General features: G+C 40.6%; 1 protein-coding gene across 5 annotated transcripts in view; it reads left to right on the top strand.

Moving 5' to 3' along the window:
• TNRC6B (trinucleotide repeat containing adaptor 6B) overlaps positions 1-25,877 on the top strand; it is a 175,447-nt gene that overhangs the window by 96,339 nt on the left and 53,231 nt on the right. For all 5 annotated transcript variants that reach the window (XM_058568303.1, XM_058568306.1, XM_058568305.1 and 2 more), the window contains 2 exons: positions 15,419-15,506; positions 20,511-20,532. In XM_058568303.1, the coding sequence (XP_058424286.1) occupies positions 15,419-15,506; positions 20,511-20,532 (110 nt within the window). The remainder of the gene's footprint in view (positions 1-15,418; positions 15,507-20,510; positions 20,533-25,877) is intronic.

Raw genomic sequence — 25,877 nt, 5'->3', positions numbered from 1 at the left:
AGACTGTATATAAATCATATTTTAAATTTTGAGTCATTTTCCCACTGGTGTATAATTTTAGTTGAATTGGTTCATGTATGTTCATGAGCTAACTTTACTCTATAGTTGGTTACTTATTACCATTAAACATGCTTATCTTTCAGAAATATACATTTCCCTCAAGGTAATTCAATTATTGTCATTCAGCTTGCTAAATTTAAATGAGAACTGCTGGCGTGCAAGAACACGACTTTCCATTTTTACTATTCTGAAAATAGAGCACAAATTAAGAGCATTGAGAAGTGGGGTACAACTGTCACCTGTGGAATCCTGAATTCAGAGTTGATTTCCTTCTCTGCTAATTTTTTCAATACCAAGATAAGTGTCACAAATAACACCCTTTCTCAGAGGGTTTCCAGAATTAGAATAACCGGCACACACTTAATAAAATGGTAGTGAGGCAGTATAATCAGGAAGCTTACACACCACCTGTCTCACTCATTGTTTGCAGTAGACACTGTGTGGTCTCTGAGAAAAATCCAAATCTCTTCCGTTTAATTTCTGGCGTAAAATGCTTGGTTTTCTCTTAAGGCACAGATCTAGAAAGGTGTGCAAAAATCACTTTCCTGGATGGACCACATCATGGCAATGCCCTTCTGACCTTGCCTGCATCTTTGTCAGGGTGATGGCATCAGCCCTGGACATGGTCAGAGGAGAGCCAAATGTATTATTGTTTGAATTCTCTTCTTCTTTTTTTATTCCTTAGATTTAAGTAATGCTTTTAAAGATTTCCATACACATTATTTAGCCCCATTTCTTATGTGTGCAGGTGTAGCCCTGAGAGAGAAAGTGGCTTGGTCAGTGAGAGAGAATGGTCCAGAGTCTGAGGTTAATGACTCCTGTTGAAGGCACACATCACCCAACTCCCTTCTCCTGTGTTGGTGGGCAGCAGACCTCCCAGAACCTTTCAGACCTCTCCGTTGGGAGTGCACACACAGGGATCTGAACCTCAGACCAAGGCTTCTGAATCATCATCTTCAAAGATGAAGCCCTGGTGTGGATAGACATGTTTAAAGCACTTCAGGCATTTTGGTGTCCTAGCCGCTGAGTCACTTCTTGATGCATTTGGATGCCACATACTCTTACAGTCGGTTGTCACACTTTAATTGCTTTAAAATTGCCTTTCAGTGGAGTTTCAACTTAACTGTAATTTTGTTTGAATTGCTAACAATCTTATTGATTTCAAAGGTCAGTTATTATTATTTATTTTTTTAGCGTAATGATTTTGTCAGACCATGTGTGGAAGCAGGCAAAGAAAGGGGAAAAACAACACAACAACATAAAAACAAAAGCACCTAAACGTATGTGAAAGCAGCTCCACTATCTACTAAGTTGTCAGTTCTTCTCATAAATAACACGTGCCTCACAACTGTGGATTCTGATTAATAAACTTATTTTCTTTTCTGCTGAGGAACCATATTTGGCCACTATGCTATAGTGATTTCCAAAGCCCTGGCTTAGACTCATCTACCTCATTTCTTTTCGTATTCTTTGCTGTTCATTGCTAAGGGTAGAGTGCTTCTCCAGCTGTTGCGGGTTTGTCTGGCCCTTAAGGTTGAAACGTAGTTTTTAGTAGTTCAGGGATATAAATATTAGAGTATGTGGTACAGCCCTCATCATGGTGCTGCTCCTTAGCCTGTTTGGATATTTGTAAAACTTGATTTCAAGCTGTCTTTAGGAGCCTGGCATACTAATTGTGACATATGAGAAAGTACTTTCAGGAGTAAATGTGAGATGGTGTTAACAAAGATTTATTCACCAAATCTTACCCCTTAAAACCTAAGGTGTCGTGTGAGCTTGAAGAAGCTCAGTTTAAAGCAAGCAAAACCACAAGAATGGTTGAAAAATTAGCAGATTTGTTCCGGAGTTACAACATACATACACCATATAGGTGTTACCGGTTGAATGAAACTTCACAAGAAAATCCACTGAAGATGCCTGTAGTTTACAGTGATCCAGAGAGTTAAATGAAATGTAAAGGTCTAAAAATTCAGGCATTTGACTTATTAGGCTTTCTTTTTACAGGAGGCTTCATTGCATTTAAAAATGAAACTTTACTCCCATTGTAGGAACATTATCCATGCAGAAGCTCTGATTTAAAGATTTGCCATCATAGGGAACAGTGTGCACACCCTAGGTGAAATTTCAACTGACAGAGATCTTGCGGGCCGGCCCCGTGGCTTAGCGGTCAAGTGCGCGCACTCCGCTACTGGTGGCCCAGGTTCGGATCCCGGGCCTGCACCGACGCACCGCTTCTATGGCCATGCTGGGGCCACGTCCCACATACAGCAACTGGAGGGATGTGCAGCTATGACATACAACTATCTACTGGGGATTTGGGGCGGGGGGGAAAGGAGGAGGATTGGCAATAGATGTTAGCTCAGAGCCGGTCTTCCTCGGCAAAAAGAGGAGGATTAGCACGGATGTTAGCTCAGGGCTGATCTTCCTCACAAAAAAAAAAAAACAAAAAACGAGAGATCTTGCTTATATGGGTGTTTAGTCCAGGCTCTGTCAGGAAAACAGAGGCCATTCTAGGTATTCCATGTGGGAAAGATTTTTTCCTCTTTCTTTTCTTTTTTGTTTTTATTTTAGCCCCTGATTGAGGTATAACTAATAATCAACTGCATATCTTTGAAGTGTTCAGTATACACTAAATTTTGAACTATATATACAGCAGATAATGAATGTGTCATTTATCCCCCAAAGTCTCTTTGTGCCCATTTGTTGGTCCTCCTTCCCATCGCTCCCTGCCCCTCCCCAAAGGCCAGGTAACCACTTATCTGCTTTGTACCACTATAGATAGGTTTGCATCTTCTGTGATTTTATACAAAAGGAACGTACAGTATTTCTTTTCTGGCTTCTTGGTTGCCAAAACCTGGTATGGTCAGTCTTTAATTTTGGACATTCTAATAAGTATGCATGTGGTCGCCCCTCATTGCAGCTTTAATTTGTTTTTTCTTAATGAGTGATAATTGAGCATGTTTTTTTGTGTGTGTGAGGAAGATCAGCCCTGAGCTAACATCCATGCCAATCCTCCCCTTTTCGCTGAGGAAGACTGGCCCTGAGCTAACATCCGTGCCCATCTTGCTCCACTTTATGTGGGACGCCACCACAGCATGGCCTGACAAGGGGTGCATCGGTGCACGCCCGGGCTCCGAACCAGGGCCGCGAGCAGCGAAGTGCGCACACTCAACCGCTACACCACGGGGCTGGCCCCTTGAGCATCTTTTTTATGTGCTTATTTGCAGTCTATATATCTTCTTTAGTGAAATGTCTGCTCAAATTTTTGGCCCCTTTTAAAAATTGGGTTGTTTGTTATCTTATTAGTGAGTTTTGAGAGTTCTTTACATATCTGGACACAAATTCTTTATCAGATAAGTGATTTGCAAATATTTTCTCCCCGTCTGCGGCTCTCTTCATTCTCTTAATAGTGTCTTCTGAAGAGCACAAGTTCTTAATTTTGATGAGTCAGATTTATCAATTTTTTTCTTTTATGGATTGCACTTTTGGTGTTGTATCTAAGAAATAATTTGCCTAACCCAAGATCACAAAGATTTTCTCCTAGAAGAAAACTTATATTATCTTTCCTATGTTTTCTTCTAGTTTTAGGTTTTATATTTAGTTCTGTGATCTATTTTGAGTTAATTTTTGTATATAGTGCAAGGTATAGATTGAGGTTCCTTTTTTTACATATTGCTCTTTCCAGTTGTTCCAACACCATTTGTTGAAAAGACTATCCTTTCTCCACTGAATTGCCTTTGCACCTTTTTCTGAAATTAATTGTCCATACCTATGTTGGTCTGTTACTGGCATCTCTTCTATCCCATTGAACTTTTTGTCTGTCTTGATGCCAATATCACACTGTTCTGATTACTGTATCTTTATAAGAAGTCTGGTGTCAGGTTGTGTAAGTCTTCCAACTTTGTTCTTTTTAAAAGTTGTTGGCTATTCTGGGTCCTTATGAATTTTAAAAGGAGCTTGTCAGTTTCTACAAAAGAGTCCTGCTGGGATTTGATAGGGATTGTGTCAAATCTATAAATTAATTTTGGGAGAATTGATATCTTAACAATATTGAGTCTTCCAATCCATGAACACAGTATATCTCTCCACTTATTTAGGTTTTTAAAATTTTCTCTCTGCAGTGTTTTGTAGTTTTCAATGTGCAAGGATTGCTCATTTTTTGTCAGATTTATCTCTTAAGTATGTCATAAGTTTTGATGCTGTTTTAAATAGAATTTTTAAAAATTTTTAATTTGATTGTTTGTTGCCAGTATGTAGAAATAAAATTGATTTTATACATTGATCTTATATCCTACACCCTTGCTAAAGTCATTTATTGATTCTGGTAGCTTTTTTTGTAGAATCCATTGTATTTTCCAAGAAGGAAAGGTTTTAATATAGGAAGTTAAAGGCTCACACAACCATTGGAAAGTCTGGGGAAAACATTCAGGGAGGCAGCTGTTACTGTTGATGAAATTAGAGTGCCTGGTTCCCAGGAAAGCAGTGATCTCAGCTGCCCACAGCTCCAGTATGGCTTTAGCTCATCTGGAAGCTGCTGTAAAAGTGGAAAGCTCATCTGCTGCTGCCCATGTGTCTACTTGCATCTGTTTTCAGAGAATATTGGCTTCTCCTTTTCTGCCTTCCAAATCTCAAGATCTCAAGTGGGCACCTCTCATTGGCAGTGTCTAACCTAGAACAAATGGAGAATGGGATTCTGGGAAATGCAGTTCCTGGCCTTTACCTGCAATGCACGGAAGACTGTTAGAGGCAGCGATGCCAGGTTGACAGACAGTCTGGCACAGAGGACATTGATAGAGATACATGTAAGATCCTGCACTCAGTCGTGGAGAAGTGACTGTGAAAAACTGGGGTGTTGGGTGGCTATAACTCAGTAAGATGTGATTTCCAAGAAGGCAGACGGGCTGTTTGACAGTATTGGCAGTGGTATATTATCAGGGACCAGGAAGTGGCAGGCCTACTCTATTTGAGTAGGCCTTGTCCTGTAATTGGATGAGTGCAGACAAACTGGAACATGTTTAGGGGATAATGGCCGCAGTGGTGAGGGGATAGAAAACCAGGTCACGTGTGGAATGTTCAAAGAAACTGAGAATGCCTCAGGGATGCATGACGGATGACTACAAGTATTTAGACTTGTTCTGTGCGGTCTGAAAAGGAAGACTTAGGACCAGTGGGTGGGAGCTATAAGGCAACAATTTCCAAGGCAATGTAAAAAACTTCTACACAGCTGCACTAAAATTGAACAGAAGGTTGTGAGTTTCCTTTGTTAGAGATTGCTGGGCTGCCTGGCAAGAGTATATAAGGCATAAGAAGAGTGGTTTCAAATTAGATGTTCCTCAGACACCATCCTAACCCTGAAATTCTTTGCAGGGAAAAATCCCCCATATCACTCCTTACAACTTTTGCCACATGGAATTTCTGAAAGTGAAAACAAGTTCTTTTAAATATATTATCTTACTTTATATGGTTTGAGTAATTCCAAATAAGCCTATTCCTTGCATGTGCCTCAAATGTGGAAAGTGGAAAGTTTGTGAGAAGCTTGGAGTCAGAGGCTGTGTATGCAAGAGTCTTATTGCCATATTTCATTGATTTTGGAACTTGTATTCTTTTACATCCCTGAAATCTACATGTACCCTACAGTTGTTGACATCCTTCAACTATTGATGCCGTACATTTGCTGTCATCCAGATTTTTTTTTTGCATGCACAGATTTGGTCCTAATTATTCCTAATGTCATCATTTCAATGGAATTCCATGTATATTTGGTACTACGTGAGTTAACTGCCTTTTAATGTATCTTCATAAAGATTACACTGTAATTTGGCACTGAAACACAGATAGGAATAAAAAGATATAAGCTTGATATTAGTGAGGTTATTATTTATCCTTGGAAAAATGCCTACAGTTCCATAATTTTTGGAAAGAAACAACCAAGTGTTATACCTGCACTATTCAGCAGAGCGCATGCACTTAACCACTACGCCACGGGGCCGGCCCCTACCTGCACTATTCAGAGTAAGGTCCAGGGACCAGTAGTTTGTTAGAAATGGAGAATTGTAGGTCCCAACCCACACCTACTAAATAAGATTATGCATTTTAACAAGATTCCCATTAGAGTTTGAAAAGCGTTGCCTTACACAACTTTATATTGGAAGATAACCTGTAGAAGGAGCTGTGTTAAATCTTGTTGTCAGCATACAAAGTATTGCCTATTACATGTCACACAATGCACCTGAAGGCAAAAGAAATTTCTATATCCCTCCAAATTAATGAAAAATGCCTTTACCTTAATTTTTCTAGGTTTAATGTTACTGTTTTCTTCCTATGAGCTACTCAGTGTTAGAATGATTTTTATGCCCCAGTGCTGTTTGGCCTTGTCTACCAATTTGATATCATGTGCAAATTACATTAGCAACCCATTAAATTCCCTCAGATCCAGCAAATGAAAAAATGTTAAGAAGAAATCCAGCAAAGATATTTGGAGTACGCAACTATGTAATTTCCTCTGCCTGAATGGATATATTCCAACATGCTCTCTTTCTTTGTGCATTTTTAATTAAAAACACTCCAAATGGTTACTGGGAGCACTTTGCTTAACTTTTTCATTGCACTCATTTTGTTAATTTTCCTTACCCCAAATAGGTGTGTGGTATCATTAATCCTTAATTGGTTATGATTATTAGTGGTTTTGTGTCTAGTTATTTTCTTACTGTTTTATAAATTGCCAAGATTACCGTTTGTCTTTTAAGGAAATACGTGTCTATACAAGTCACATATGTTAGATGTGTTCTGGAAAGCTTATATAAATCTGTGTTGGACAGAGTTCTTAGTGTGCAGACAGCAGCATTCACTGTCACTGGTGCCAGGGCTTTATTAAATGGTGATGCTATCTCACAAATCCTTGGGAACCACACCACGGAACTGGGAGCCCCCAGGAGCTATTTCCTCTTCCTGTACATTCAGGAAACCACTGTTACGGGTGGCCGCTCCAGGACCACATCGTCTCTGCCATGCTGCCTGAGAAGATGGCTGCCTGCAGCCTGTCAGTTCCCTATTAAAGTCACACATGAGCACAGTTTATTGGCGGAACATAAATCACACCTCGATCTCTGGTTGTAAAGGAGTTGGGAAATAGGCCAGAGGGGGCTTGGAATTGATGTTGACCGAGCTGATGCGTGTGTCCACCACAAAATCAAATAATAACTTATATTTCTGTTATATCACTAAAATTCTCAGTAGAAGAATTATATTATGAATTTTCTGGTAGAGGAACATTTTAAATACCCCTGTGTTATCATATTTATCATATATCTAATGTACTTAAGACAAGGAACCTTGATTAATAAAAGTATAACAATTTGAACATATTAGGGTGAACTGTAGATTCTAGAATATTTTTGGAAATACATTTTTGTGAATGTCAGGACTAAGCAATTTGTAAAATTTTTTTGACTCTTATGTGACTTTCATAAAGAGATATTTAAAAAATTGTTTAAAGTAGAAGATGAAAAAATTTTAAACAGATGGCTAAAAGGTGAGTCAATGTTTGAGGCCTTTTTTTTTTAATTAAAATTTTTATTGAGATGATTGTAGATCCACATGCAGTTGTAAGAAATAATACATAGAGATTCCATGTGCCCTTTACTCAGTTTCCGCCGACGGTTTCTTCTTGTAGATTTGTAGTACAGTATCACAACCAGGATACTGACATCAATACAACTCATCAATCTTCTTTAGATTTCCCCAGTTTTACTTGTACTTATTTGTGTGTGTGTGTGTCTTTATTTCTATGCAGTTTTATCACATGTAGGTTGTGCGTCCACCACCGCTATCCAGATAGAGGACAGTTCCCTCACCACCAGGATCACTAATGTCACTCTTTTTTATAACCACACATGCCTCACCCCACCTCACCCCTGGGCAACCCCTGACAACCACTTGGCATTTCAGAAATGTTGTATAAATGGAATCATACGGTATGTAACCTTTGGGATTGGCTTTTGTCATTTACCATAATTCCATGGATATTCATCCAAGTTGTTGATGTATTAATAGTGTCTTCTTTTACAGTATTGGTTTACTTCTGGTATGTTCCACATGTCGGGTGGATCTGTTGGATCTGTTCAAGTTTATCTGCCTCAGTTGTGTGGAATTGAGTATGAACTGGGACCACAGGTGCCACCACACTTACTGACTACAGAGCATCAGGGATAGGTTTTGATGCTATTGTGGCCAGCTATCCAGACCTTAAAGAAAAGGAAGGTGCTCTTTATATCTGGAGACATTTTCCAGTCAAGATGAAGCCCTAGCTGTTTATCTGAATTGAGGTTCTTATAATCTTTTCACTCTAGTTGGCATATTCGTGATTACTGCTTTTAGATATGAAACTGTCAGTCCTGCCTCTACTTAGTGTTTGAAGCGTGATGGGCTTGGGCACAGGAATTCAGGAACCACTGGTCATGGTTCTTTTTGTGGAAAAAAGATGACTAGTTAGAAGATTCTAGTTTGTGGAAAGAAGTTGATCTCTTAGCTGGGTTATCACAAGCCATGAATTCACACGTCCAAGGTTCTGGTACTTTCAAAACACCGAAGGCACTGCAAACTGTCTTCAGAGCACCCCAAAGTGCTGATACAGATGGAGGACAGAGCAAGAAGAACATGGGATCCTGCCCTGAAGGTATTGTCCTGGTTGTGAGGCGTGATACAGCTGTTTAAAAAGTGAAACTAAGAGCTCCGGGAGGGTAAGCAGCACTGAATTCTCATCTCCAGCACAGTGCTTGGCATCAAGTAGGCACTGAAATAATGAGTGAGTGAATGAATGAATAACTGAGGTAGAAGGAGGCTTTTAAGAAATAGGATGCCCCGTTCTTTTGGTGTGAGTGAGGGCTATTACATAGTAAGCACAGAAAACTTTGAAGGATGTGTGTGGGGTGTTTGCTGTGCAGGGAGGGGAGGGGGAGATATTCCCTCCAAAAAAGAAGAAAGCCCCCAACTCACACCATGCATTTCCCATCTCAGGGCCCTCGTACTTACTATTCATTCTGCCTGGTGGGTCACTTGTCTTCCAGATAATTTTCTTCATTTAGGTTCTCTCACCGCCTCAGAGAGGCCTTCTGTGAACATCTTGTGTGAAGTAGCCCACCGTCTTCCTTGTCGCTTCCTTCCTGGTCGCTCTCCAGCCCCTTTCCCAGCTTTATTTTCTTCATGGCATGTGTGCTGACTTCCTGGCACTGTGTGTTTGTCTGTCTCCTGTCTACAGTGTCAGCTCCCTGAGGACAGGGACTGTCTCTTTGACTCACTGTTATATCCCCAGTGCTTGGATCGGTGCCTGGCTCATAATGTAACTCTGGGTGGGTTTGTTAAATGATTTAATTAGTTGTTTTGAGGCTTTCCTTTTGAACACACATCCCTTAGAAGGGATAGAAAAGTGTCGCTCACTCTGTAATCATGCATTTCAGTAACATTTACATGGAGGGCCTACTGTGTCCCTGATATTGGTGCTTAGTACGTATGGTAAGAAGAGAACGGTCAGCTCCCCTGTGGTCAGAGACTTCATCGGTGGCAAATGCAAACATACTCAGCACACTTTTCTACAGTGTAAGGGTTGCTCTGAGGGAGGCGTGCCAGCCATCTGTGAGGACAGAAGTGGGAGCTCTCAAAATGCTGACACCTGAGGGGAGATATGGGCCTTTTGATTGGAAGTGAGAACAAGAGACTTAGGAACTGTTGGTCCTTATTCAGTTATCAGAAGGTGTGTCCCAGTTAATCTGAAAAATGCAGTCATTCTGAGGAGACCTCATCTACCACTTGCTCGCTCTGCTTCAGCCTCCCTGCCATCCCTCAGACACACCAGTCTCGTTCCTTTACATTTGCTCTTCCCTCTGTCTGGAATGCTGTCTCCCAGGTATCCACAGATCCCTTGCCTCAGTGGATCTCCATTCTTAGGCCACCTGATCAAAGAGGCCTTTTCTGACCATCTTAGGTAAGGTTGTGCCCTCTCCCATGCCTGTCATTCTCCATCAGCTTACCCCGCACTGTCCTCTTCGGGGCACTTGTTGCCACCAGAAATGTATATTCTGTACATGTACTCTGTTGTCTATCTTGTTTAGTTGTTGCCTCTCTCCGCCACTGGAACGTAAGCTCCCGAGAGCTGGGGCTTGGTTTTGTTTCTGCTGTATCCCCAGCACTTAAAAAAGTGCCTGGCTCATGTTAGGCACCCAGTAAATGTTTGTTAAAGGAATGGATCAGTTCCTGGGCATCCTGGTAGAAGGGAGGTAAACACAGAGGAGCGCCCAAACCAGTTTCTGCTTCCCAGAGCCCTGGTCAAAGCTGCCGTGCTACAGAGAAGTCATTTCACGTGCTCTGATGTTGCCAGTAACTGATAATATTTGCTCTGGGGCTCCTCGAAGCCCAGATGAGAGGCAGGGCAATAGTTGTGGGGTGTGCAGAGGAGGGCAAGTTCCTTTTTCTTTTTCTTTTTCTTTTTCTTTTTTTTTTTTGGTGAGGAAGATTGGCCATGAGCTAACACCTGTTGCCAATCTTCTTTTTTTGCTGAGGAAGATTGGCCGTGAGCTAACATCTTTGCCCATCTTCGTCTACTTTATATGTGGGACGCTGCCACAACATGGCTTGATAAGTGGTGCATAGGTCCACACCTGGGATCCAAACCTGCGAACCCCGGGCTGCCAAAGCGGAACACACGAACTTAACCACTACACCATCGGGCCGGCCCCCAAGGGCGAGTTTCTTATGAGTTGGAGTTATCAGCGAAGTTTTGTTGAAACAGATGGATGTTGAGCCAGGGCTTGACACAGAGCAAGATGTGATTGGTCAACAAAAAGGAGAAAGGTTTTTATGTCAGGTATGCAGAGTGGATGAGGGAAGATGTGGAAGTTGGCACTGTACTGTTGAGTGGCCTTGAATGTCAGCTCTAGGAAGTTGTCCATCTGGACATTACAGCTCTTGTTTCCCCCTGCATGGTCTCCAACCCTTGGAGGCCTTGCACGTGTGATGCAGCAGGGTTTTAGGAGTGTCAGCATCCTTACTCTTCAGTATTCTTTGCCTTAGACATTCTTAAGAGCAGTTTTGGCTTTTTACCATTCTAGATTTATTCTAGCTTACAGTGTTTGCACTTGCATCTGGCTGTGTATTTAGAGATGGGGGAGAATATAAATGATTTCTCCTGCTTTCAGACTTAGAAGCAGTTGATGGTTGAGTGGGACCCGCCTAGTCACCTGGTATTTGTATTTGGTTGCTGTATGGGAGGTTTGATTTTTGAGATATAAACAGATAATGTTTTGAAGTGTGGGCTTAAACACAAGAATTTAGGGCCGGCCCCGTGGCTTAGCGGTTAAGTGTGTGCACTCCGCTACTGGCGGCCCGGGTTCGGATCCCGGGCGCGCACCGATGCACCGCTTGCCCAGCCATGCTGAGGCCGCGTCCCACATACGGCAACTAGAAGGATGTGCAGCTATGGCGTACAGCTATTTACTGGGGCTTTAGGGAGAAAAAGGGAAAAAAAATAAATAAACACAAGAATTTAGAGCAGTGGTTCTCAACCCTAGTTACATTTTAGAACTACTTGGGGGGAACTTTTTAAAAATCCCCAGAGATTCCTATATAGTTGATCTGGGGTGCTGTGTGGGTAGTAGTTTTGTTGATGTTTGTTTTTTGGATTTTGTTTTGTTTTGTTCTTGGAAACAATCTCAGGCTTACAGAAGAGTTGCCAGTATGATGGGGAAAAAGCAACACTTTTTTTCCTGAATCATTTAAGAATAAATTGCTGACCCAATGTCCCATCACCTGCATTCCTTCCTCAATACTTGAGTGTATTTCTGAAAAACAAGAACATTCTCCTATGTAACTACAATAAAACCATCAAAATAAAAAAAAATTAACACTGATAGATTACTACCATTTAATGTTCAGCCCTACTCGAAGTTTGACACTTGCCCCAGTAATGGCCTTTATAGCAAAAGTCTCAATCATGCTTTCTTTGCATTTGGTTGTTGTGTTTCTTTAGTCTCCTCCTGTTTGGAACAGTTTCTCAATCTTTCCTTGATGTTCATGACCTTAAAACTTTTGAAGATTGCAAACCAGTTATTTTGTGAAATGCCTCTCAATTTGGGGTTGTCTAATGTTTCCTCATGGTGCTATTCAAGTTATACGTATTTGAAAGGAATATCATGGAAGTGATGCTGTGTTCTCACAGTATCCTGTCAGGTAACTCACAATTTCCCATTACTGATGATGTTCACATGGATTACTTGATTAAGGTGGTGTCTGCCAGGCTTCTCCTCTGTATAGTTATTTTCTCCTTTATAATTAATAAATATTTTTATGAGGTGGTGTTTTAAAGCTATGAATGTTCCATTCCTTGTCATTTTCAGTTTTTTCCTTTCCTTATTTCTACTATATGGACTCATGTTTTCCTATTTTATGCAATGGCTTATAATCTCTTACTATCACTATTTATGTTAAGCTCTTGTTGTCCCAGGGTTAGCTGATAGGAGCCTCTTCAGACTGGCCTCTGACCATTTGACATGTCCCATCATTTGTTGAGGATTTCCTTGCTTCCTGGTAAACAAACATTCCAGGTTCTTTTTGTACTTTCCATGTTCTAGCCCCCAAATTAGCTCTTTTTCCAAAGAGTTCTGGTTCTTTTAGTGAAGGATGGTGTTTAGAAGCAGCAGTCTGGATTCAAGGTGTGTGCATAGCTATTTGGATGTTGCTTGTTCCAAGCCCTCTCAGTGATAGAGCTTGGGGGTGGGGGTGCAGTGTGTGTTTGCATATGTGGAGAAATATATATATACACGCACACAAAGTTACATCTATGTTTATTGTTTTGTCTGTATATATTAAAAACCATGAGTTCATGCTAATAACTAATTCTGATCCAACTCCACAGCGTTCATTTGAGTTTTCTCCTTTTCCATTTTGGTAACTCCCTTTTTCAACAGTGAGAAACCTGACTGTCATCATCCTTAATATATTTATTTATTGATCACTCCCCCTGTATGTAACTGATCTCCCACCATCAGCACCACCATAGATGCCTTCCCTACATGGATGCCCTCTTCCCCCTGCTGGGCTCTGCCTCAGCATAGGGAGATTTTAAAGCTCCCCAAATGATGCTAGTGTGCAGCCAAGATAGAGCACAACTGAATTAGAAGATGAGCCCCATACTTTTTGATTCATTATTAAGTGAATGGCAGGTTTTTAAGTCAGATTTAGTCTGGGAAAATAAATTCTTCCTAAGGAAGTGAAATTTAAAGAGAAGACTCAGTTCTACCTATATACCCAGTAAAACATCAGGGTGAAAGCACAGGCTGTCTCCTGGAAAGCTTTGAAAAATATTTGTTTTGGAAATAAATCTGCTTGTAGTGAACATGAATTTCAGTCCCTTTCCCTGAATTACCTGTTTATAGGAAAAAATACTTGAAAAGGTTAGTTGTTTTTTAAGAATGTCTCGTTAAAGACTTACTGCTTTTTTTTACGTTGCATTTTTAAAATAAACTTTCAATTTTGGAATTGATTTAGAAAAAAATTGCAACTTAATGCTTTTTGAAGCATTAAATATTTAAACAGGAGATATTCCTACTGTGGTTGCTCTTTTTCTGTAGTCAGTTGCACTTTAAAGTATGGAAACCAAGTTATAGTGACTGGGTCATGAGGGACCCCATCTTCTGCTTCCACTTGCAGCCAGAGGAAGCAAGAGGCTTTAGGAGCCAAATACAACAGGATCCGTGGCCAGCCTACTTTAGGTGGTCAGCAGCCATCTTGCCAATTTTTGTAAATCCATTTTCTTAAAGCAGTGCACTGCTGCAAATGGATTTTCACCAAGAGCTTCACACGTAGCCTGATGTACACATAATCTGACTCCAAAGAAATCCAGCCTTAAACCTAAGGAAATTTCAGTGAAATCTCTTCCTTGATTATATTTTTAAAGTTTTCATGGAAGTTATCTTTTGAGTGTGAATTGTGCACATTAGGCTTTTGTGTATTTATGCCCAGAGTTACAGAAGGAGAAAGGCCAGTATTCGTGAATGTGGACAGAGCCACAGAAAACTTGACATGTAGGTAAAACACTTATTTTTCTGTTTAGTTCTTGTTTTCTATAAATAAAGCATTAATTACCTATTCATGAGGGCGTACCTCAGTGTTGGTCCTCAGTTCCTTTTGTACAGGTTGAGTGACTTCCACTCCCCAAACTTGAATCCTTCAGGTACTATCTTTGTGATTTTTGCCACATCTGCATTATTTACTTAACATTTTTCTTTAATTTGTCTGACTTTTAACTTCGCCTTGTTCTAGATGATATCTGTGAAACCATGGATTTGCTGTGTTGGGTCACCTAAAATCACAAGTACTGCAGGCGTATCTGTTCCATACTCTGGGGGACTGGAAACTAGATCTTTGACTCTCCTTCCAGCTCTGAAATTCAGTACGCGTGGCGTCTGGGGTTTTCTACCTTGAGCTTTGAAGTTACACCAGTGGTTGCTTATGCATTTTTCCCAGTTGACACATAGAGTGGAAGTTGGCAGCTTTCTATATATATTACATTAGAGTATTAGAATATATTATTTAATATATTAGAATAAATATTACATTTTAAAGTTACTTTTCAAATATGAGTTATAAATTACTTAATTTCTTAAGATTCAGCACATTTCTGCAACTGGAAAGTTTGTTATTGTGTATCACTTTTATTCTAATTGAGGGGAGCAAAACTTGATTGTCTTAATTCAAATATGCAGGAGGATGTAACTGTGAACTCACCCCATAGAGAATACATGGATTTATAGGACACACAGTCCTGCCTTAAAAACACAAGTAGAAAACACATAAAACATATAGTATTAATAATGTAGAAGAAAAATATGGAATATAGAATGCGGTTTTGTGTTCACCACTCTGAAGATGTCACAGGAAAACACCTAAATTATGATAAATACCTGTGTACCATAATTGAATTAGTATGTGCTACATTATTTGTGAAGAATATTGCCAGAAGCCAGCTGGATGGTGTCATGTATTCAAATCAGGTTCTTTGTTGAGTGGAAATACATTAATCCTGTGTGTATATGTGTTCTTTTAGGAAAACATTATAAGCTCACTGTAATGGACTTCTGTGAAACCAAATTTAATGTCATGTTTTGCAAAAGGGGTGACAAAGCAGAATATGGGGATAACTAAATGTGGTGAGTTTTATGCATACTCTTAGTTTAAGTAAAGTATTGTGTTCTGCTCAGGCACAGAGATGAATTGTTGCCTTGCACACCATCTACAAGCATTTAATTTGCTATGCAAGTAGACTGTGAATATAGATGTCTAACCTTCTGGTGTGACATTACTTTAACAGAGAGAAGGAGCAAGAAAGGGAAGAACAGTTAATGGAAGACAAGAAAAGGAAGAAAGAGGATAAAAAGAAAAAAGAAGCCACTCAGAAGGTGGGTTTAATCAAATGAGTCTGTCTTTACATCCACCAAGCATCCAGAACAAGTAACTGTCTTGGCTTGGATACCTGACATCTTCATAATGCTACTTGAGGCATTAGTTTACTTAAAAGTTTCACAATTTGAAAGTGGGAGAAAGTTAAAGACCTGCATCTGTTACCATAACGTAGATATTAAATGATGTCCTGCAGCTGATGTTAAGGAAACAGCAGCAAACAATATTGAGAAAGGCAAGAGAGTTACTGACACTTAAATTCTTGTCGTTTTTCCTTATTTGTATCGTAATCAATCTCCGTTTTCTTAAGCAATAACTTTTCAAAGTCTTGCCGGAGTTGGTGTTCTCCTTTTGGTCCACCTCCAGCGTTGTCATTTATATGAGTCTGCCTTTTGATAACTCCATAAAGAAACCTCCCTCAAAGAGGATCCCTGGGCCTGCTTCGTGCTTTGGGGAAGATAGCATTGCATGGCTTTGAGGAATTTGCTTAGGGAAAAAGAAGTGCTAAAGGAAAAAAGGCATAGGGCGGAGAGCTGTCAACTGTCAGGTCTTAGTTGAAGTGTTTGACAGGCTGTCTGGAGCAGAGAGTGGTTAGACCCCCTGCCCAGCCCCATTGGCTGCAGAGCATGCCCCTCTGCCCTGGCCACTGTCTGATCTTATTTCCCTCACCTCGCCACTCTTCTAGCTTTGCCTGACTTGGGCTCTGGCTCGGCAGGGTTGCTTTGGTGCCTTTTTTGGAGGCAAAGTGATTTGCCTCCAGTTCTTGTTAACACTACCTGAAGCACTTAGGAAGCAGGGCCTCACAGTGAGGTAGGTTTGAGGGTCCCTCCTCTGGTACCAGGTTATTGAAGCTACGTTTAGGGAGATGGAGACTGTTACAGGGTTCAACGGGAACTTTAGATTGAGAACAGAGTCAGGGCAATCGAACACAAGCCAATGCAAGGTATAAGGGACCCCACAAGTTTTCCTAGCGTTGTTGACTGTAGCGTTTCCCATAATTCAGTTTTCTGAGTTATTGAAATAGATCATTTATGAGTGCCAGCGTAAAAAGCAATACTGGAAGTATTTTCTGAATTGGGTTGCATATGAACCTGCCATGTTAAACATATGAAATGTAATTTATCTTTTCTTGATGATTTAATTAAAAGGAGTATTCATTGTTGTTTGGTGCTATAATAGACCACTGTGCTCTTTAAGATTTCGTCTGCTTTTGTGTTTCTGTTTCTATTAATAGTGGTGTGCTCACCACATCTTCATGCTATCAGGGTACCTGCTTCTAATGTGTTTCTTCTAATCTGAGCTTGTTAGAATTCTCTAAAATGGTATACTAAGAGTCTGAATAAAGTTGTCAGATAATGACACAGAGTCATTTTTTTTACTTTGTTTTGGGTATGCAGCCACATTCCTTGTCATTGAGGTTGCAACATGCAGGTCTACCAGCTGTAAGGTGTTGGGGCATTACCCCTGTGCCCTGCACATGCTGACCCTCCAACTGGAGTGATGGGAGAGTGAACCTCAGTGAAGGCTTTCTTTCCTTTAGAACATGCACGTTTCATCTACTAAATTGGTACAAAAATTGGATTTTGCAGTATGTGGGAATGGATGGTTAATAGTCTGGGGAACTTGAGCAAAGGCTGGTAACAAGATGCCGAATAGAACGATTGTTTTAGGCAATGTACAGTCCATCTTTGTTCTTCACATAGATAACAGTGTTTTCTTAACCTGAAAATATCAGTATCTAGAAGTGATTAATAAAATATGCATCTGGGGTCGGCCCCGTGGCTTAGCGGTTAAGTGCGCATGCTCTGCTACTGGCGGCCTGGGTTCAGATCCCAGGCGCGCACCGACACACCGCTTCTCCGGCCATGCTGAGGCCGCGTCCCACATACAGCAACTAGAAGGATGTGCAACTGTGACGTACAACAATCTACTGGGGCTTTGGGGAAAAAAAAGGAGGAGGATTGGCAGTGGATGTTAGCTCAGAGCCGGTCTTCCTCAGCAAAAAGAGGAGAATTGGCATGGATGTTAGCTCAGGGCTGATCTTCCTCACAAAAATAAAAAATAAAATAAAATAAAATATGCATCTGTAAACTTTCATTGTGGACCCCACTCATAGAAAAAAAATTTCAAATAAAAGATGATGTGGGTTTATTCAAAAGTAAATTGGGATTATTTATGCAGAGAAGGTCGTTTATACAGCTGGACGGTCTCCCCTGTGTGCTTGCATCTGCATTAAGAAGTGATTAAGAAGTTATAGCAAAGAGGAAAGTCACCGTAAATAAAATTTCAAATGGCTAATTATGAACAATAAAAATTCAGTCATTTTTGTTCAGAAACGTTCTAGATTGGCAGACAAGATCGAGGCTGACACATGGCCTTCAATATTGTTTTACCATGCTGAACCATTGTGTAATTTCAGAATTAAATTCTGATTTAGCAGTTTTAAGGAGAGAGCACAAAGTACCATGTGATTGTCTTAGTGGTTTCCAACCTTATTGTAGACACAGCACCTCAACTAGGAGGCATAAAATGTGCTATGATGCAAAGAATTGTAGAGAGCGTGCCGGAGGTTCCATTTTGCGGTCGTTCATTCATTCAGTCAGCACACATTTGTGGTGCCTCTTAGTGCTTCCACATCTTTCTCGCTGCTTACCTCCTTGCTTTATAATCATCTCTTCGTGTCTGTTTTCCCCGTTAGGCTGACTGTAAGCTTCTCGAGGTTTTATTAATATTTGTATTTCCAGTAAGCAGGGCAGTGCCAGGTGCATAAGAGTCATTCAAAAAATATTTGTTTAATAAGTGAATGGTCAAGAATGAATGCTGACAATGTGATTTTCTTGAAGAATTGACTTTTAGTTAAAGCTAAATTAAGTTATTTTCACACAGAAATTAAACATGAGCTTTTTTCTGTTGTGTTCAGTGGTTGTGGCATTTTGCTCTTCCCAAAGCCGTTGCTGAGTAAACTGGATCTCCATTCAGGAGAGAGGTGTCGAAGAAGGATTCCATTCACATTCATTAGGCTGATGCTGCTAAAGGACCCTTGTTTAGTATTGGCAGAGCACATGCTTTGATCATCCAGCTTTTCACCGTCTGGGGGACAGCCCTTTTAATAGAACCCACATTATAAGACACATTTGACATTATTATTATTATTATTTTGTGTGTGTGTGTGTGAGGAAGATCAGCCCTGAGCTAACATCCATGCTAATCCTCCTCTTTTTGCTGAGGAAGACCGGCTCTGAGCTAACATCTATTGCCAATCCTCCTTCTTTTTCTTCCCCAAAGACCCAGTCGGTAGTCGTACGTCATAGTTGCACATCCTTCTAGTTGCTGTATGTGGGATGCGGCCTCAGCATGGCCAGAGAAGCGGTATGTCGGTGCGCGCCCGGGATCTGAAACCGGGCCGCCAGTAGCGGAGCGCGTGCACTTAACCCCTAAGCCACGGGGCCGGCCCAGGACACATTTGACGTTATTTGGGTTTGTTTCCTACAACTTGGGAAGGCATTGACTTCCTCTGTAAATGATCTTCAAAATGGCATTCTAAGAAATATTTACAAGGGTATAAACCTTAAATTGCCTTAAGGAATTAGTATGTGAATACAAATCAGTTCATTCTTGGATAAGTGAGGTTATAGAAAAATTATACAGTAGAATCGAATTTTGTAACAATTAGTACTGGGAAACACATTCATTTTAAGACACTGTCTACCACAAATTCAATACAGTAGAATTAGCTTGTCTTTAATGCAAGAATGTAAGAAACACTCCAGGAGGTCATCCAAGTAGATTATTCAACTCAGGTTCATTGTCTGACAGTGGTGTGCTGGAATCCATCATGAAGTGGGCTGGTTAGCTATGGGACATACCCTCCAAAGATAAACGTGTTTTCATGAACACCCATAGCAGTAACTTACTATGAGTACCAGCCACAAATAACCAAACCTCTTCTTTTCTGTATGAATATTTTTGTTACAAAAGTCAGAGAACCAATATAAAAATGCTTTAGGAAATTAAGAGTTGAGAAAAGGGGGTCAAAATCACCCATGGTCTCAATAAGGTAATATTACCCCTACTGGAATTCTGGCACGTTTCCTTTGGGATGTTTTTCTTATGCATGACCTTTTATGGTTTTGTTTTAATATTATAGGGCATGTATAATTAGGTGCCCTCCTTTATTTCCCCTCTTAATAGCAGGAACAGTTTTCCATGTGGCTCCCAATCCTCGTTTCTAAACTCTCTAAAAACCCGTTATTATATTCAGCATGTCCAACCTTTTAGGTTAATCACTTCCATAGATGTATTAGTTACTATATAAAGAAATACTTTTAACAAAGCAGTCTTTATTTGTTCAAAATTTACATATCAATCTTATTGCTCTGTTTCATGTTATTTTACGTAAACTTTGATAATAAAACCAAACAGTTATCGAGCATTGGCATAGGATATCTGATTTAATCCTTACAACAGCCCTTTACAAGGAGACACTATTATTATCTCCAGTCAACAGATAAATACAAAACTGAGATCACACAGCCAGGAAGTATCACAGCTTGGTTTTGAATCCTGCTTTCCTACCATGACCTCTAATGCCTCTGATGATGGGCACCCAGTATTTGAGTCCGTACTCATAGGGGAATCTTTTGTCTCTATGGCTAATGTAGTTTCTGGGCCACATCCATTTACTTTTCTCTAGTCATAGCAGTCAAAATGGTAACAGCATTCCCAGACCAGGGACCTGATCATTTAGTGAGAGTGGACTGCTTTTTGTCTTAATTTTTAGTATTCTTCCTAACAATGGTCATGTAAGTTATAGCTGGACATATGAACATTTTCTTTAGAAGGATATCTGAACTGACTCCCAGCTGCTTTTTCTGGATTTGAACTATGCCTTTGTATCTGACAGTTTGAATTACTGGAGTTACCAGAATTAAAGTAGTCTTATAATATAGTACTGAATTAGAAAGCAAATCTCATTTACTTATGTCTGTTAATTTATTTTGTAGGTCACGGAACAAAAAACCAAAGGTAAGATTTTTTTTTCCTTTTTAGATTTATATTCTTTTGTGCTTAGATTTTACACTGTTGCTGACTCAGCCTCCAATCCACTTGATAAGTGAGAGTGGGTGTAGAGTAATTAAGGTTGGTTGTTTGCAGTCACTGAAGAACAGAAGTGACGAATTAACAGTACTTATAGTAGTGTTTCTAGTTGGCCTTAAAATTTTTAGGAGGCAAAAAGATTAGACAAAGTAATACCCTGTTTTGAAAGTATTGGGGTCATGATTTTGAACTGAAAAGTTCTCAGAACTTTTCTGAGAACGATAACGAAAACAAAACACTAGCCCTCAATTTACCGATAGGAACTGCGGAGGGTTGTTAACCGCCTTGATCCCTGACATGCATTGAGTCTGAAAATGAGTGTTTTATCTAGGATGGTCACACTGTCTTCTGAGCTAGAGCCTGGAATATGCTTTTATTTATTTATTTATTTTTCTTTTGTGAGGAAGACCAGCCCTGAGCTAACATCCGATGCCAGTCCTCCCCTTTTTTGCTGAGGAAGACTGGCCCTGGGCTAACATCCGTGTTCATCTTCCTCTACTTTATATGGGACGCCGCCACAGCATGGCTTAACAAGTGGTGCGTCGGTGCGCGCCCGGGATCCAAACCGGCGAACCCCGGGCCGCCGCAGCGGAGCGCACGCACTTAACCGCTTGCGCCACCAGGCCGGCCCCTGGAATATGCTTTTTAAAAAGATAATTCTAGCTTTGTTCAAAAGTAGTAATGTATTGTAAACAGAAGCTGATGTCCCTCAGGGCATTCTCAAGCTAACGGTCTGTGTGTTTTCAATTCCTTCTCTTTTGCTAATTTTGATTATGCAGTCTTGTCTGGTGATCGTCACACTTTCCATCAGTTCCACTTAAGAATGGGAGACTTAACTCCATGAGACCAATGTTCTAGCTCCTATCCTTGCTCACTTAAGTATTGTGGTTCTCAGGTAGCATCTGCATTAGCATCATTTGCATAGACTTGTCAAAATACACAAGCCCAGGCCTCCTCCCAAACCCTCATGGTCCCAGCCCACAGCCTTAGCAGATGTATTTTGAGAAGCTCTGCAGGTGACCCCAATATGTGTCTCAGGTTGAGAACCACTGCACTGGTTGAAGGGAATCAGATGTGACTGTGATAACTTGGGGGAAGGTAAGGGTGATGGAGAGGCCAAGGCTTGATGGGAGGCCCTCTAATGGTTGATTTCTTCATAGTTTTGTTTGGTTTTGTTGGATCACCAGGCCAAAGCATGTCACACAGTGGTGGAAGACTAATACCGTGCTAGTTTCTTAGGAAACATAGTTCTGGAAAACAAATTCTCAGATGACTAGACATTACTGTAATAGATTTCTAGTCAAGAGGCATTTCAAAGGAGAATGTAGTCTGGGACTTCGTAGTGATTTATAACATAAACTCAGAGGAACTGTTATTAGTTATAATTATGTTAATTAGTTAGAATAGTGTTCTCCCCTTTTACTTTCAGCCAGTTCCCAACCCAGAAGTAGGTTTATTTTGGAAGTATCTTTGTAAATTACTTGTTGGAAATATAAATTATGCTTTACATAGAAATAGAGTTATTGATGGTGGTACATATTTTCTAAACCAACATACTGTCTAGGAAGGGATTTGGGCATATAAGTATATTTATAGGACTTGTTGATGATTTATGGGGGAAACAGATAGAAAATTGGCATTTTCTTGGAAAATCCAGGCTCTGTGGTTGCTGGAACGTGGTGGTTGGGTTCCTAGGCCTGGCCACAACTCTACTGCTCCTGAAGCCAAATACCAGCTGAGCTATAGAAACAAGCTGCTCTGTTTGGCAAGTGGTGTTTCTGTTGGAAAACTGAAAATCCATTAGGCATTCTTTCTCAGATTTTTCTTTCTTTCTTTCTTTTGGTACCAGATCTGTTCTCAGAAACACATTCCTCTTTCCTATGCCACAGTCTTAAAACTCAAACTTTCTTTTTTTTACCTACTACCAAATTTTCCCTCCGTTTATGGTCTTTCTTATACCTACCATAGAATGGAATACAGCCTCACAGTTTCCATATTGTCCCACACCCCACACCATCCCACCCCATCAAAAATTAAAATAATCCAAAAGTGAGCTGAGAGCCTGTTTTGGATCTCCTAAGGGATTTAATTGTTAGAACCAGGGAGTAGACAGAGAGTAAAAATAAAAATTATCCCTGGGATATGTTAGACCGTAAGTAGAGGGAGGCCCTGATCTTTCTACTTTTTTTTGAATCTCATTTTACAACCACATCTTCATCTTTGTTCCCAAGAGACTGCCTGAGCACCCTAAATCCCATTCTTCTTCTCTTCCCTCAGCTGATGTTTCTGGGTTCTAGTCCTCTTCCCAAAGATGTTGCCTTCCTCAAGCAGTCTCCCCTTAACTTTGAATCCACCCATCTTTCCCCAACAGACTCTATAAGAAAAAAGAAAGACTATTTTGGTGCCAGGTCTCTGGTTGTAAGATTTGTCCATATTTCAGAGAAAAAGTAGATTCATTATGTGTTCTTCTTTTATCTTCCATCATTAAAAACATGTGGGGGGAGAGTTCTGGAGAGACTAGGACAAGGATTTCAAGTGGAGGTTATATGAAGACATGGGCTAGAGCTGGGCCTGCTGCCTGGGTCATAAATGCTAAAAAGCACTTAAGGTAGAAGCTGACTTCCCCCTTCGTTGGATGTTAGACTCAGAATTGAAAGAGTTTATGGAGTTGGTCTAATAGAGCAGATTTAACAGGGATGAAGGATAAGATTAGGATGAAAAAGATAGACTATCTAAAGGAGGAATTCGAACATAGCAATTTAGCCTTGTTAAAACGATATTAGGGTGATAGTTGGCTTAATGGGATTTATTAGTATGAAATGACTGATTCATGAAAACTAACATGACCTTAAGCTGCATTAGTGGAAACACAGTGTCTAGGCAGGGATTTGCAGTTCGTGTAACGGGCACCACACCGTGGAAGGGAACAGAGATCCATCTCTGGACCATGTGGAGTTTGGGCCACATGGGTCAAGGAATTTGAACCTGTGTCACCTCTGGGAGGGTTAAACACTGGGGAAACTTTAACCCCCAGGGAAGACTTCCCAGCTGGGGAAACTCAGGGAATTGTTGTTTTCAAAGATTTTGAAGGGCTCTGGTCCCTGACACTTAGCAGTTCCTTGGTAAATGTCTCTCGGAAGTTTTGTTCAGTGAGACTTAATCTGATCCCAAAAGTACGGATGGTGAGTCAAAGCAGCAAGGAAAAGCTTCCAACTCAATGTAAGTTAAACATTTTAAATATTGTTGTGCAAAGCAGTAACTTATAACCTTTACCCCACTGGGACACAGCTGAGGGACAGCACCTTCCCATCAGCATACCTGGGGTGATGGACTATTGCAGTATATGGGCCACAACTCTGTCTGTCTTTTGAGCCTTTTCCAGAAGATATGTTATAGTGAGTGCATAGTGGTGCTTGGTTATAGTGGTGCTTGGGATAACCTTTTTTTTGTGTGTGAGGAAGATCAGCCCTGAGCTAACATCCGTGCTAATCCTCCTCTCTTTGCTGAGGAAGACCGGCTCTGAGCTAACATCTATTGCCAATCCTCCTTTTTTTTTCCCCAAAGCCCCAGTAGATAGTTGTATGTCATAGTTGCACATCCTTCTAGTTGCCGTATGTGGGACGCGGCCTCGGCATGGCCGGAGAAGTGGTGCGTCGGTGCGCGCCTGGAATCCGAACCCGGGCCACCAGTAGCGGAGCGCGCACACTTAACCGCTAAGCCACAGAGCCGGCCCGGGGATAACTTTGAGCCTACTCTAATTTATTAATATTTGAGGTGGGTTTTTTTCCCCCAAGTAAGTAATTTGCAAACTAAGCTACTTGCAATGTCGCTCACACCTTGTATAGACACCTGTGTGTTCTAACACTCTAGTGGGAGTCATTTGTTCAGAGATAGAACTACCTGCCTCTAGAGAGTGAATGAATGTGAGGTATTATAAGACATATGGTTCAAATAGGTGGGCACAGAATAGTTCAGATGGGAGGTCGTATGGACTTGAACCTGGTTAGGAGCATTGGTGGTGGAGAGGAGTGAATCCATTAGAGAAGTGCTTTGGTTCAATAGAAGTTATTATTGATGGGAAAATAGTGGGGGGGGTGGGGAGGGCGAAGCCTAAGACTCCTTCCAGGTTTCTGACTTGAGCAGCTGGTTGGGAGTTGACTCCATTCCTTGAGCTGGCAGATAATGGGGTAGGGAGCAGGGGAACAAGTTTGAAGATGAGGGGAGGGGTGCAAGGGATCTGAGTTGGAGATAGTGATTTGGAAAACATTTATGCATAAGTGATAGTTAAAGCCTAAGCATGGGAGAGTTTGTACTAAAGTAACTTAAATGTGGGAAGGGTGCAGGTGTCACCCTCACATTCAGATTTTTAAAAAGACACAACTCCTGACCAAATTCAGCTGCCATTTTGAAACTCTGTTTAAGGGAATAGTCAAAAGCAGGCGTTGCCGAGTACTACCTGTGAGCTAAGAATGTTTTTTACATTTTTAAATGATTAGAAAAAAAATAAAAGAACGATATTTTATGGCAATGAAAATGATATGAAATTCATATTTCAGTGTCATCAATAAAGTTTTGTTGGAACACAGCCACACTCATTCATTTATACATTGTCCATGGCTGCTTTCGCGCTACAGGTGTGCAGTTGTCATTACCACAAAGACTGTGTGGCCAGCAAAGCCTAAAATATTTACTATCTGGCCCTTTGCAGAAAAAGTTTGCTGACCTCTGATCAAGAGTATGAGAAGCCCACAAAGGAAGAAAGAAAGGAAGAGGTGAAGAGCTAGTGGGAGTGGGTCTCAGCATGTCTCACAAAAGCAGAGAGGGGGCGAATGGCTAGTAGTGTCAGAAGTTGCAGAAAAGTCAAAGAAGAAAAGGTCCAGCGAGTGCCCATTAGACTGGCAATGATGATCACTAGTGATTTAATGAGGAGAGAAGTTTCCAGGGAGATTTATGGCAAAAGCCAGTGTGCGTTGAGTTTGAGGAGTGAGTGGAAAGTAAAGAAATGGAAACGATGCTTAGAGGTTACTGAAAATCGTTCAGTGCACGTCGGCCACTCTGTGTGTCATTAGTCTTTGAGATTTTTTTGCATTGCATTGTAACTGATTATTATTCACCAAGAAATTTGCAGTCTAAAATTTTCTAGATGTGTCTTTTATAGGGCTTATTTATATTTTAACTGCTACTTTAAAAATATTTCTAGATTTTTTTAATGTTTGGTACCATCAAGGTATAAAGAACACAGTAATTTGTATTGGCCCTGCCTATTTCTGAAT

Source organism: Diceros bicornis, chromosome 25, assembly GCF_020826845.1.
Source record: "Diceros bicornis minor isolate mBicDic1 chromosome 25, mDicBic1.mat.cur, whole genome shotgun sequence".
Taxonomy (NCBI): Eukaryota; Metazoa; Chordata; class Mammalia; order Perissodactyla; family Rhinocerotidae; genus Diceros; species Diceros bicornis.
This window is presented reverse-complemented; position numbering and strand designations above follow the sequence as displayed.